At 41.2% G+C, this 12,761-nt stretch overlaps 2 protein-coding genes across 4 annotated transcripts in view; both read right to left on the reverse strand.

The window, feature by feature from the left end:
* The window catches only part of pou2f1b (POU class 2 homeobox 1b), a 166,851-nt gene extending 164,054 nt beyond the window's left edge, over window positions 1-2,797 (reverse strand). For 2 of the 3 annotated variants that reach the window (XM_067993029.1, XM_067993027.1), the window contains exon 1: window positions 2,747-2,785. In XM_067993029.1, coding sequence (XP_067849130.1) covers window positions 2,747-2,780 — 34 coding nt within the window. In that variant the 5' untranslated portion in view covers window positions 2,781-2,785. Of the gene's footprint in view, window positions 1-2,746 lie in introns of all 3 variants that reach the window. The other variant, XM_067993030.1, reaches the window with a different exon arrangement.
* The window catches only part of fstl1b (follistatin-like 1b), a 587,712-nt gene that overhangs the window by 521,106 nt on the left and 53,845 nt on the right, over window positions 1-12,761 (reverse strand). The window lies entirely within an intron of this gene.

Raw genomic sequence — 12,761 nt, forward strand, 5'->3', positions numbered from 1 at the left:
TAACATGTTGCTAAGAATAATTCTTTCCATAGGATTTATCACATTCATATCAGGTGTTTTTACTTCAAATCCTGTTTCTTACCTTCAAAAGCATCATTAAAATTTCAAAAAGGAGCAAATTTAAGTGTTAACTCAAGCAAGAGATGCCCAAGGAGTAGAAACAGCAAAAAATGAAATCAAGTCACTGAATCAAGTCATGCAGTTGTCTGCCAGAAGTGAAATTTAAACCCGATGAATTGTGTTGTACAGACTTTCTTCTCTTTCCTCCATATAATTTTCCATCTACTATGATAATCAAAATAACCAACTCTAATCTGACCACTACAATAGAACTACCCTTTCATCACTTCCATCTCACTCCTAGACAGAATACAAGAAAACCCACGGTGTCCACTCTACCTCCACAACTTTCTGGTTTTTCTCAATTTTATCAATACTCTATGCTCTTCTCAACTTTCTTCCTATTCCTCCTAAACGCCAAATACAAGATTCTACACATTCCTCCTCCCTCATCAAAATCAAGGCTCACTACACCACCTCCTACTGTTTCATTCACAAAATGGCAAAACTGGATTTCCCTTCCCCTTCATTCTACAGGTGTTAAGGCCCAAATTCGGCATCACCTATTTAGTGTAGTGGTTATGGTACTGGACTAGCCATCCAAAGTTTCAAATCTTACCGTGGCAAGCTGCGAAATTGATTTCAATAAATATGGTAATGTGTGGGCTGGCAACCAGAAAAAAAGTGACCATGAAATATATTGAATCATAAAAATCCAAATGCAAGTCCTTTGGGGAAGGAATCCTACCACTTCTACCTGGTTTGGCCAACATGTCATTATAGTCCACACTACATGGTTGACTCTTAAACCTTTGAAGTGGTCCAGCAAGTTACTCAGCAAATGTGTAACAAGATGATGACCCACCACCTTCTCAGGACAAATAAGAATGTTGTTGTAAATAAGAATGGGCAATAAATACGATCTGCCAGCATTGTATACATCCCAAGTACATTTTTTTTAAAATTCCTGACTTAATTCATGATACTGATAGTTATACTATGATCTTTGGCCTTTCATCTAAGGCCCTCCGTTAAAAAGGCAATAACCACGTGTTAATACAGTGGATTTTTTTAAGACAGTAAAATAACTAGAAAACTATTCACCCTTTTTGAATCGTGTGCCCTATAAACAGATCTTGAAACAGCAGAGAAAAACAGTGGCCCAGCAATGCCTTTGGAAGGAGAAAATAGGGACTTAGAAAAAAAGTTACTGCAAACTATTTTTTTTCAGCTTTCAGAACAAAAACAACTTTAATTATGCTGTTACAAAATAAAAGTTATGTGCTTTAAGCCTTGTGAATCTTTTCAGAAATTGAGCACTGTGTTAAACTAATTTGTAATCATACCTATAAATAAGTTTATTGAAAGATGCACCAGATTCCAGGACACAATTTATAAAACACATTCATCAGCATATAATACTTTACATTTTTATATATTTCATATATGTCACAGGCCAGTCAGCAGCACAGATGAAAAAAATCAGTTAATTTGTAACATCACCTGTGGAGTAAAAAGTGGTTTATACAAATTTACACAAACACCATCTGATTAATATTAACTTTATTGTAACTGTAAATATTTGTGTTTCACATTTTTAAATCCCTAAAAACAGTGCTTAAAACATTAAAGTCAGTGTATTTTTGTGGTTATGTTTAAATGTGGTTATTGTACATTTGTATCGTGTGTAGTTGATCATTTTCTTCCTTGCAATCACAACTAAACTGCATTAACATCAGTGAATTAATTTTAAGCAAATACTTTTTACTAAGTAAACAAAATGCTGCAACCAACTAGCGTGTTACAGTATTCAGTTTCAAACATTTATTTGTTTACAAATTTAAATGTCCAGGATTAAATCAAAATAGGAAATTGTAAATACAGATTTGCAAATCGTTTAGCAATCTGTTTCAGTAAATACGGATGTTACGCTAATCTGAATGCCAAGAACGATTAAAAAAAAGTAAAACAAATCAGTCGAGGCCTAGATTGCTCATTAAAACCTCGGGGCAGATTTTAATAAGTATCCCTGCTTGTATTCTCCGTCATCTGAGCTCACCAGCAGCACTGGGGAAAGTAATGATGATCATCCAACTCAATAATAAAAAAATTACACACCAAACGCACACGTCTGTTATTAAATCTATTCAACTAAACATGAGGGGCGTTCCTACGATTTAAAAACAAACCCTCTTCAGCGTATATTACACATTCAGATTTTGATCCCGCTCAAACAAGAATCGTATTTTTAATATGCTCTTTCTTCAGCCGTTTCGTCGGTCCGCATTTGCCCGTCTCAACAAAATCCTCCGAAACATTTTCTATTATTTTATCCCTTTGAATATAACCGAGGTTAATATTTGATCCCAAATTAGCATAGAACGCTTTTGCATCGATAAAAACAGTAAAAAATGTAAAACACCGCGGCTTACTTTGCATAATTTTTTTTAGTCAAAATTGTCCTCCCCTCTCTGTCTTTCGCTTTCTCTTATTTGTTTTATTTTTTTCCTTCTAAAAAAAATTCCTGGCGGAATGCGCCTCGTCGAAACGGCCGATCCGGCTGTGTCTATACCAGAAATAAATGCATTAAAGTTTTCTTTTTGCTCGCCCCGCAATCAAATACAGTAATAAGGCAAAATAAATTATGCTAAATTGAAATATGAATATGTAAAATTAGAGCCATTACCTGGCTTTTCATCTTTGGACGCTCCATCCGCCATTTTGAATATCAATTCACTTTACCCGGAATCCCTCGCGTTTGGGGGGCCCCGCGCTTAAGTAAAAATATCGCAAATGCTTCTAAAACTTTTTATAACCCACTACTAAGCAACTGAATTAGTTATCATGGTTTTAAAAAATATGACGTCAAATCGCATTAAAAAACGATTTATTTTTATTTTTTAAGGCGCGTCTTTGTCGCCGCTTCGGCCCCTTCGACGGAAATGAACGGAAATTAACGATCGGATTTAAATGGTACATTTTGTTACATACAACATTGTAATTCATAAATCTTGATTTTTTTTGTCAATTCTGAGACTCTCGTATTAAAATGATCGATTTTTTGAAAGCGCGTCTTTTCGTAGTTTCCGGAAATTGCCGAATGGTATTCGGCCGCAGATGTCTAAGATGCAACCGCTGACTGCTTATTAACTACATTCATTTGCTTGTATTGTATTCCGCTGTTTATTAAAATTGTTCGTAACCACTTTCCTTCTGGCGCGGAAATGGACGGAAATTCACGAATGGAAAGGGCAACTTTTTGTCGGCTGTTTCTATATTATAAGGACGGAGTGTCTTTGGGAACTATTGCTCCAGTAGACTTTTGGAATTTGCAGTTATCTTTTTTTTAAAAAAAGGTTCACTGTTCATATGAGAGCACGGATTCTATCTTTTGTGGCGCTTAATAACCGTCAAAGAAAAAAATCACACCTCTAATGAAGCTAAATGTTGAAAAAGCAGTGGCTTCTATCTGCTTCGTATTTTGGATAATAGAAGAGGGCAAACCGGGCATTTGGGACTTAGGAGCCCAGATATTCCAATCAAAACCAGGGTCAAGAATTGTTATGCCATTTCGCCCATTTAAGGCCTACTACAAGTTTACGCTAGCATTTTCTTATGGTGCTGGTGGTGCTTGACAGTTTGTATATGTAAATGAGGCTCTAATGAGCTATTAAAGCCCTTCACTCAGTTGTCAGTAGGATACCACTGACTAACCCATCCATTTTCCTTGGGAATGTTCTCATTGCATCAACAGTCCTGTTGACATCATCCTCGTGCCTTTTTCAAATATACCTTCATCCACAGTACCTTAAATCTTTATGGCAACTTCAGAGTGGAAGACACAAAAAACATAACTGAAATAGTGGGGTACCAAGATTATAATGAGAGTGAGGAACTTAAAGTAATTAAGATTAGTAAAGAAAAAGTACTGGAGAAATTAATGGGACTAAAAGCTGACAAATCCCCTGGACCTGATGGCCTACATCCTAGGGTTTTAAAAGAGGTGGCTGCAGAAATAGAGGCTACATTGGTTTTGATCTTCCAGAATTCCCTAGATTCCAGAAAGATCCCTGTAGATTGGAAGGTAGTAAATGTAACTCCACTATTCAAGAAAGGAGGGAGAGGGAAAACAGGGAACTATAGGCCATTTAGCCTGACATCAGTAGTAGAGAAAATGCTAGAACCTATTATTAAGGATGTAGTAACAGGGCACTTAGAAAATCATAATATTTTTAGGCACGGTCAACAAGGTCTTATGAAAGGGAAATCGTGTTTGACAAATCTATTAGAATTTTTTAAGCATGTAATTAGCAGGGTAGATAAGGGGGAACTAGTGGGTGTAGTATATTTGGATTTTCAAAAGGCATTCGATAAGGTGCCATACAATAGGTTGTTACACAAGATTAGGGCTCATGGGATTGGGGGTAATACATGTATTGAGGATTGGTTAACGGATAGAAAACAGAGTGTAGGAATAAACAGGTCATTTTCGGGTTGGCAGGTTGTAACCAGTGGGGTGTCGCAAGGATCAGTGCTTGGGCTTCAGCTGCTTACAATATATATCAATGACTTAGATGAGGGGACCGAATGCAAAGTATCCAAGTTTGCTAACGATATAAAGCTAGGTGGGAAAGTAAGCTATGAGGAGGTTGTAAAGAGGCTGCAAAGGGATATAGACAGGTTAAGTTAGTGAACGAGAAGGTGGCAGATGGAGTATAATGTGGGGAAATGTGAAATTATCCACTTTGGTAGGAAGAATAGAAAAGTAGAAAATTTTTTAAAACGTGAGAGATTAAAAAATGTTGGTATTCAGAGGGATTTGGGTGTCCTTGTACACGAATCACAGAAAATTAACATGCAGTTACAGCAAGCAATTAGGAAGGCAAATGGTATGTTAGCCTTTATTGCAAGGGGGTTGGAGTATAAGAGTAAGGAGGTCTTGCTGCAATTATATAGGGCTCTGGTGAGACCACACCTGGAGTACTGTGTACAGTTTTGGTCTCCTTATCTAAGGAAGGATATACTCGCCTTAGAGGGAGTCCATTGAAGGTTCACTAGATTGATTCCTGGGATGAGAAGGTTGTCCTATGAGGAGAGATTGAGTAGAATGAGCCTATATATAACCCACGAGTTTAGAAGAATGAGAGGTGATCTCATTGAAATGTACAAAATTCTTAGAGGGGTTGACAGGATAGATGGCAAGAGGCTGTTTTCCCTGTCTGGTGAGTCTAGAACTAGGGGTCATAGTCTCAAGATAAAGGGTAGGCCTTTTAGGACTGAGATGAGGAAAAATTTCTTCACTCAGAGGGTTGTAAATGTTTGGAATTCCCTACCCCAGAGGGCTGTGGATGCTCAGTGGTTGAGTATATTTAAGACTGAGATCGCTAGTTTTTTGGTCACTAAGGGAATCAAGGGATATGGGGATAGGATGGGAAAGTGGAGTTGAAGTAGAAGATCAGCCATTAACTTATTGAATGGCAAAGCAGGCTCAAGGGTCCGTATGGCCTGAACCTACTTCTATTTCTTATGTTCTTAATATTTGGTTCTTGCTGCCTGATGAAGCATAATTGCAAACCTTTGCAAGATCATTTTCTGCACACACAACTTCAGCCTCGATCAAAGTGAGACGGCCCTGAACAAAGTCACAAATTACAATCTTTGGGACTGTGACTGTGGTGCACTATTCCCCCCTTGTCCTTATCAACCTCTTGGGTGTCAACCTTGGCTCACTGGCAGCACTGTCGCTTCTGAGACAGAAGGTCATGGGTTTAAGTCCCACTCCTGAAACTTGAGCACATAATCTAGGCTGACACTTAAATGTAGCACTGAGGGATTGCTGCACTGTCAGAGGTGCAGTGTTTCAAATGAGATGTTAAACCGAGGCTTTGTTTACCCACTAGGGTGGAGGTAAAAGATCCATAGCACTATTAGTGGAAGAGCAGGTGAGTTCTCTTGGTGTCCTGGTCAATATTTATCCCTCAACCAACATTATTAAAGTAAATTATCTGGTCATTATCTCATTGGTGTTTGTGGGACCTTGCTGTGCACAAATTGGTTGCTTCATTTCCCTACATTACAACGGTGACTACACTTCAAAAATTGGCTGTAAAGCACTTTGGGACATCTTGTTTTCTTTCTCTGCGGCTTTTGACAGGGCCAACCACCACCATCTTCCTCTAATGCCTCTCCTCCATTGTCCAGCTGTGTGGGACTGCCCTCGTTTGGTTCCTCTTTTATCTATCCAATTATGGTCAGAGCATCCCCAGCAATGGTTTCCCTTCCCACATGCATCGCTATCTCTGGAGTCCCCCAATTATCTATCCTTAGCCCCCTCCTCTTCATAATCTACATGTTGCCCCTTGGTGACATCATCTGAAGACATGGGGTCAGCTTTCACATATATGCTGATGACACCCAGTTCTACCTCTCCTGCACTGCTCTTGACCACCCTTCCACTGCCTCTTTGTTGTCAGACTCCTTATCGGACATCCAGTTCTGGATGAGCCGCAATTTCCTCCAGTTAAACATTGGGAGGAACGAAGCCATTGTCTTTGGCCCCCGTCACAAACTCCATACCCTCGCCAGCGATTCCATCCCCTTCCCTTGCCACTGTCTGACCAGACTATTTGACCTTGAGCTGAGCTTCAGACCCCATGTCTTCTCCATCACTAAGACCACTTACTTCCACCTCTGTAACATTGCCCGCTTCCGCCTTTGCCTCAGCCCTTATGCAGCTGAAACCCTCATCCATGGCTTTGTCATCTCCAGACTCAACTATTTCAGTGCTCTCCTGGCCGGCCTCCCATCCTCCACATTCCACGAACTACAGCTCATCCAAAACTCTGTTGCCCATATCCTATCTCACGTCAAATCCAACTCACCCATGACCCCTGTGCTCGCTGACCTACATTGACTCCTGGTTCCCCCAATGCCTCATATTTAAAATTATCATCCTCATGTTTAAATCCTTTCATGGCCTTGCCTCCTCCCTATCTCTGTAACATTCTCCAGCCTTACGTTCCTCTATCTCAGATCTTTTGTGTATCCGCCACTCCCTTCATCCCATCATTGGTGGTCATGCCTTCAACCATGTAGGTCCTCTGCTCTGGAATTCCCTCTCTAAACCTTTCTGCCTGTCAACCTTCCTCACCTCCTTTAAGACCCTCCTTAAAACCTACCTCTTAACCAAGCTATCGGTCACCCCTCCTACTATTTCTATCTTTGGTTTGGCGTCGACTTTTGTCTAAAATACGATTTTGTGAAGCACCTTGGGATGTTTTTCTATTTTAAAGGTGCTATATAAATGCAAATTGTTGTTTTTGTAAACTAATTCCTACATTGTCTCCAAGTATGATGTTCATGGTATTCACATTCTTGTTGGGCAGCTTGTCTGGATGTTCCCCTCCTCTGCTCTACTTCCTCCATCAGAATTTCTAGGATTGCCATCAGAGAAACTTAGTAATCGATGCCCTGCTGAACTTCTTGCACATGTTTACAGAAAGAAGGGTGCTGCCTTGCAAAGCAGAATACCTGCCTCTTTAAGCTCTATAGGCCTTTAAATCCTGAAACAGCACACAATTTCTTGCCAGTAATGGGACAGCTCTCAAACTTGTGTTTTCCGCATGAAGCTTCTTAAGATTATGCAGAGGACCCTTAAAGCTTGGCCCTTAACGGCACCGGGCAGGCAAGGTTAAAATCAGCCCTTTTATAACCAGGAATAGTAAGCTCCCAGTCGTCCAAAACCAAGTCATCTCTCCACTTTAGCTGCTATATCATACCCCTCCATAGTTAGTAATGCTTCTAACTTTTTAATTACGTTTTGAATGTTTTGTGTATTCACATACACATCACTCTATCCTGACTCCATTTTTTGACAGTCTTACTTTTTTTTACTTCCTCCTCCTTTTGATCTGTTCTTTATTACTTTCCTATGTGTTTCTTCCTCCTTCCTGTAACCCTTGCTTTTTTGATTTACTTTCTGCTTCCTAATTTTGCTTTTTCCCTCTTCTTGCTGTATTATTTTAATCCCTCCCTCAAAGTATCAATTACTCTCACAGTATTGGTCCCAGCCTGTTCAGATGAAGTCCATCCAGCCTCCTACCTTGATGAATGGCCTCCTTCTAACTGACCAAGAAAAATGATTTCTCTTATTGCCAAAGTAATCATCCCTAATAAAGACTTCAAATATTGGTGTTGGCAACAGCTATATATGACCTCCGAGTACTGGCTGCCAAAAGTTAAAAAATTGAAATCCTTCACTTTAAAGGGTGCAAAATATAGTAATAACTAAACTTGAATTTGTATAGTGCTTCACAACAAATGAATGTAGGCCACAATTTTACAATCTTTGAAAAACCGTCAATGGATGTTGACGAAATATGTTTTGCCTCACAGAAATTAAACAACAAAGGATAGAAAAGGTTGGGCTTCTCCAAAAAACAAAAATTATATCAAACCTTGCCTTCCTCACTAGGGAACTTTAGGAACTAAGTGCAACTTTAGGAAATTGACTGAATGAGGTGGTGTTACAGCCAAACCAATGTTTGGCATCAAAGTGGAAGAATTCCTTTCTCTAAGTGTTGCCTAATTCAACTATTTTTTTAAACTTGTGACACTTTGCGCTTATCATTGTTGGGAATAGAACATTTTTCCAATTTTAGCTATCACTATCAGGCATAGTTTGGCAAGACACACAGTACCCACGTCTTGTAATCAGTGGTAAAAAATGTGTTAAATTCTTTCTCATGTTCATCAAGATGAGTGATGTCGGTATTGAGCAATAGAACATATATCCACTTTGGGCAACCAGTGTCAGTACTAAGTAATGTAAAGCATGGCCAGCTGCAGTGAAAAGCTCCCACTACTTTGTGCTAACAACGTGCCTTGATACCAACCGCAGGAGAGCACCCTCTAGTGTGAATTTTCTACTTTCCACACCTTGTGGATTTGCTGATTGAAACTGTCAAAAATGTATTGCAGTAGAAACCGTTTCAATGGGACATCTTGGTGGAAACTGAATTGTCCTGATTAACTGATCAAACCGCTTAACAGAAGTCACAGCTGACTGTTCTGTTTGCAATCTCCCAATCCGCCAGTATTACAGCCAACTGTGAGACTCAGCTCTGTATGCTTCAGTAAAACAACTGAGCTTCCCAGCTAACTGAATACGCTAACAATTTGGGAAAACAGTAATTCAGTCAGCTGTTAGAATCAGATATCCCAGTGCACAAACAAAACCAAGGGGTCGAAACCTGGTGGATGGGCAGTTAAAAACAAGGTTACTTATAACTTGACCCTTTCCTGATGTTGTCGATTTTAACCTGCAAGCGAATGAGGCGTCCACCTAAAGCAGGTGGGGGCCTGATGATTTTATGCAATTAGTGTCCTATTATGTCAAAAGGACCCTAATTGCATTTTAACTGGGGCCTGAGCAGGGAATCTGTTATGGCTTTTCTGTCAGGCTGAAGTAGGTCTATTGCTCGCCTGCAGACAGAAGAGGGCCCCCAAGGAAAATGAACAACTTTCCTTTGGAGGGCCTGAAGGGGCTCCACAAAGGAGTCAGGGATTTCTCCTGCTCTTGGCTCACCCACCTGCCCTTCCCTTCCACAAGACCCTCTTGAAACGCCTCCCCGCAACTCACGGCTTGCCAGTGAGTCTTCTTTTGGTGCCGGCTGGCAGCCTCCGGCAGTCCAAATGTCCTCTTCTACCTGCTGGACAGCTGCCCCTTTCCGCTCATTTCAGGTGGGCAACTGACCAGGTGAGGCCCGAGAGTTAAAATACTCCAGGCCTCAAACTTAGGTACTCACCCAGCCTTTGCCTGCTTGAAATCTGCTGGGGTTAAAATGGACCCCTAACTCTCACAGCTGACTGACCAGCAATCTTTCCTGGGATGGGATTTGGCTGATCTGCTAAACCACAGGTCATGCTGTAGCAAATCACTGAAGAAACTCAGGTCCCAGCATGTTATCCTACAAAATGCAGAACCTGCTAATTCAGGCATTCCACGTAAGTGGCTTCAACTGTACGTTAAATAATATTTATGCTGGTATATGGGGAGATATGATTTTCTGTGCATTATTTGTAACAATATCAGAAACCTATTTCTAAAGAAGGAATTCACGATTTTGTTACATAAAACGTACAGAAGAAATCTTCCCTCATTATCACAAAGTCTTGTAATTTCATGGTGTGGTACAGTCCAAGATAATAAGATTATAGTATCTTCTGACATTCCATCATACTTTCTTTCCATTGCTGCTTGTATCTTTGCTGAGACCACTCCCTTCCTAGTACTATTCCATACAAGTATAATCAATCAAAAATCATAACTGGAAGAAAGCATTCAATGGAATGTAAAATCTTCCTGCTTTTGTGGAATTTTGATCTTTTTTTCTAAATACATTTCCCATGTAACTGACCCCAACAAATGTCCCTGTTTCTTTCAGCAGCCTTAGTTTGTTAACCCTTGCCTACATAATAATAGCAATTACACTACAATTGTAATTCATTGGCTCTGAAATGTTTTGAGGCATCCTGAAGATACGATAAGGCACTATATAAAGAGTGCATATAGTCCCGGCCAGGATGGAGATGATTGTGTAATTCCTCCGTCAATCATGCATGTCCCGCCCCATCCCACCTCCAACTTATTGGCTGACACAGTAGTGTCAATATTCACTTCGCTATATAAATACCATGGCGCATTTTATAACAGTGTGAATGTTTTGCAGATCCTTAATCACAGCATGCGCTGGGCAGAAAATCAGGTCTTCGACATCGCACAATGTGTTCTTTCTGCATCGATTTTGCAATGAACATTTTTACTGGGGTAACAGTGGGACTTGCTTGTGCGTGCAAACTCTTTACAAATAAAAAATATGCAAATTGCGACCCACGCCAGATTCTCCAACTTTGGGCAAGGCTCCAACCTAACCACGAACTGCTCAGCCATATAAAGTAGGCAAATTCATTTCACTGTTGTGACATGTTTTGAAGATTCATTTAAAGCTGGCTTGTTGCAGTTTGCAATGCAATGATTTTATTGCAATTTATCTTGCAGACCATTTTGCAATACCTGCATTGGGCATTTTGCCCACTTGTGAAGGCTCCATTTTGGCTGAAGGAGAAACTGAGTGCATACACACCAACAGTTGTACCTTGGGCCTGAGGAGATTTGTTTTCATTGTCTCTGCTTCACCAGAGGGGCAGTGACAGAGCTATGCCACCTGCCGCAGTGGATCTGCAAATCACCTCCGGGAATGTGATAGCTCTACCCTTGACTGTGAAGATGACGACAGCCTTTATTTTTTCATTCCACATGATCGTTCCAACCACATCAAGGGACATCAGTCAAATCAGCTAGTCATCTGTTCACAGATGCACCAACCAAGTCACAGATGGCATGCTTGCCAGGAGTAGCACTTCATCTGTTTCCAAAGGGAAAGAACTCAGCTGCTGGAGTGGGCTCAAAATGTGTTCACAGTAACAGGATTTCTACAACTGCATGGTCTTAGGTGGATTCCATGTGACCATCCAGGCTCTACACAAGTACCCTAATGTTTTCATGAACAGGAATGTCTTCCACTATAAAAATGTACACATTGTTACTGATCACACCAATGTAACTTTGCACATCTGTGCCCATTTCCCAGGAAGCAGCCAGGACTCATTTATTCTGCGGCAGTTCACTATTCCCTAACTCTTCGAAGGTCTCCGTGGATTGAATGGTTAGCTTTTAGGAAACGATGTGTACCCTTTGTAGCCCTAGGCTCATGACACTGACTGGTAACACCCCTAACAGGGGCACAACTCACAGCCTTAATAATTGCAGCACTCACAACACTCCCCTCCCCCACCATCCTGCACTCTGCGGCAATCAGTACTGTACACTTCACTTAATATTCTTTACCTCATCCTCACATACTCAGCGCCATTACAAACTTCATGCCCGCAACTCACATCTCACATGCACACTGGAAGCTATTCAACCAGGACAGCAACATTCCCCAATCACCTCCTAAGACTCTCACTAACACACTTCCCTCTTTCTGGCAGGAGAAGGTGGCGCAATACACCAAGCAGTGGGCAGCCACCAGTGGAGGATCAGCGCATCGATACACCCTTTCCCTCAATGAAGAGACCGTACTGGCAATCGTGGGAAGGGGCAGAATGGAGGCCATGGCTACTGGCAATGCTGGAGGACGCACTGAGCAGGTTTTCTTTATACATAACCCTCCTTGTCTCTTCTGACTTCTCCCTCACCGCAACACTCTGCATGACAAGCTGCGGATGCTTCCAGCACATACTTCTTCCTCTCTGCTCTCCCTCACACCACAGCCCAATCCTTGTCCCTTTTTCATTTCAGCTCCTCAGAATGTGGAAGCCCCTCAGACAGTGGAGGGAAAGGAGCAGGGTGATCATGAAGAGGCACCATCACTTGATGTAACTCTTGCAGCCACCAGCTCAGGTACTGACACCGCGCGTACTTTAGAGGCTAGGTAAGAGGAGGGATCTGCACCTGGTGACTCACTGGGCACATGTGCACAGGAGCTAGGATGGGAGGAAAGGACACCACAGGTGACAGCTCATCGGAGGGTGAGATCACATGCTAGTTCTGCTGCAGAGCACTCAGATGCAGTCTTCGATGGGCCAGGCTACCGAAGGAGGCTAATGAGCAGATAGCAGGAAATGCTTGGTACACG

Source organism: Heptranchias perlo, chromosome 11, assembly GCF_035084215.1.
Source record: "Heptranchias perlo isolate sHepPer1 chromosome 11, sHepPer1.hap1, whole genome shotgun sequence".
NCBI classification, from domain to species: Eukaryota; Metazoa; Chordata; class Chondrichthyes; order Hexanchiformes; family Hexanchidae; genus Heptranchias; species Heptranchias perlo.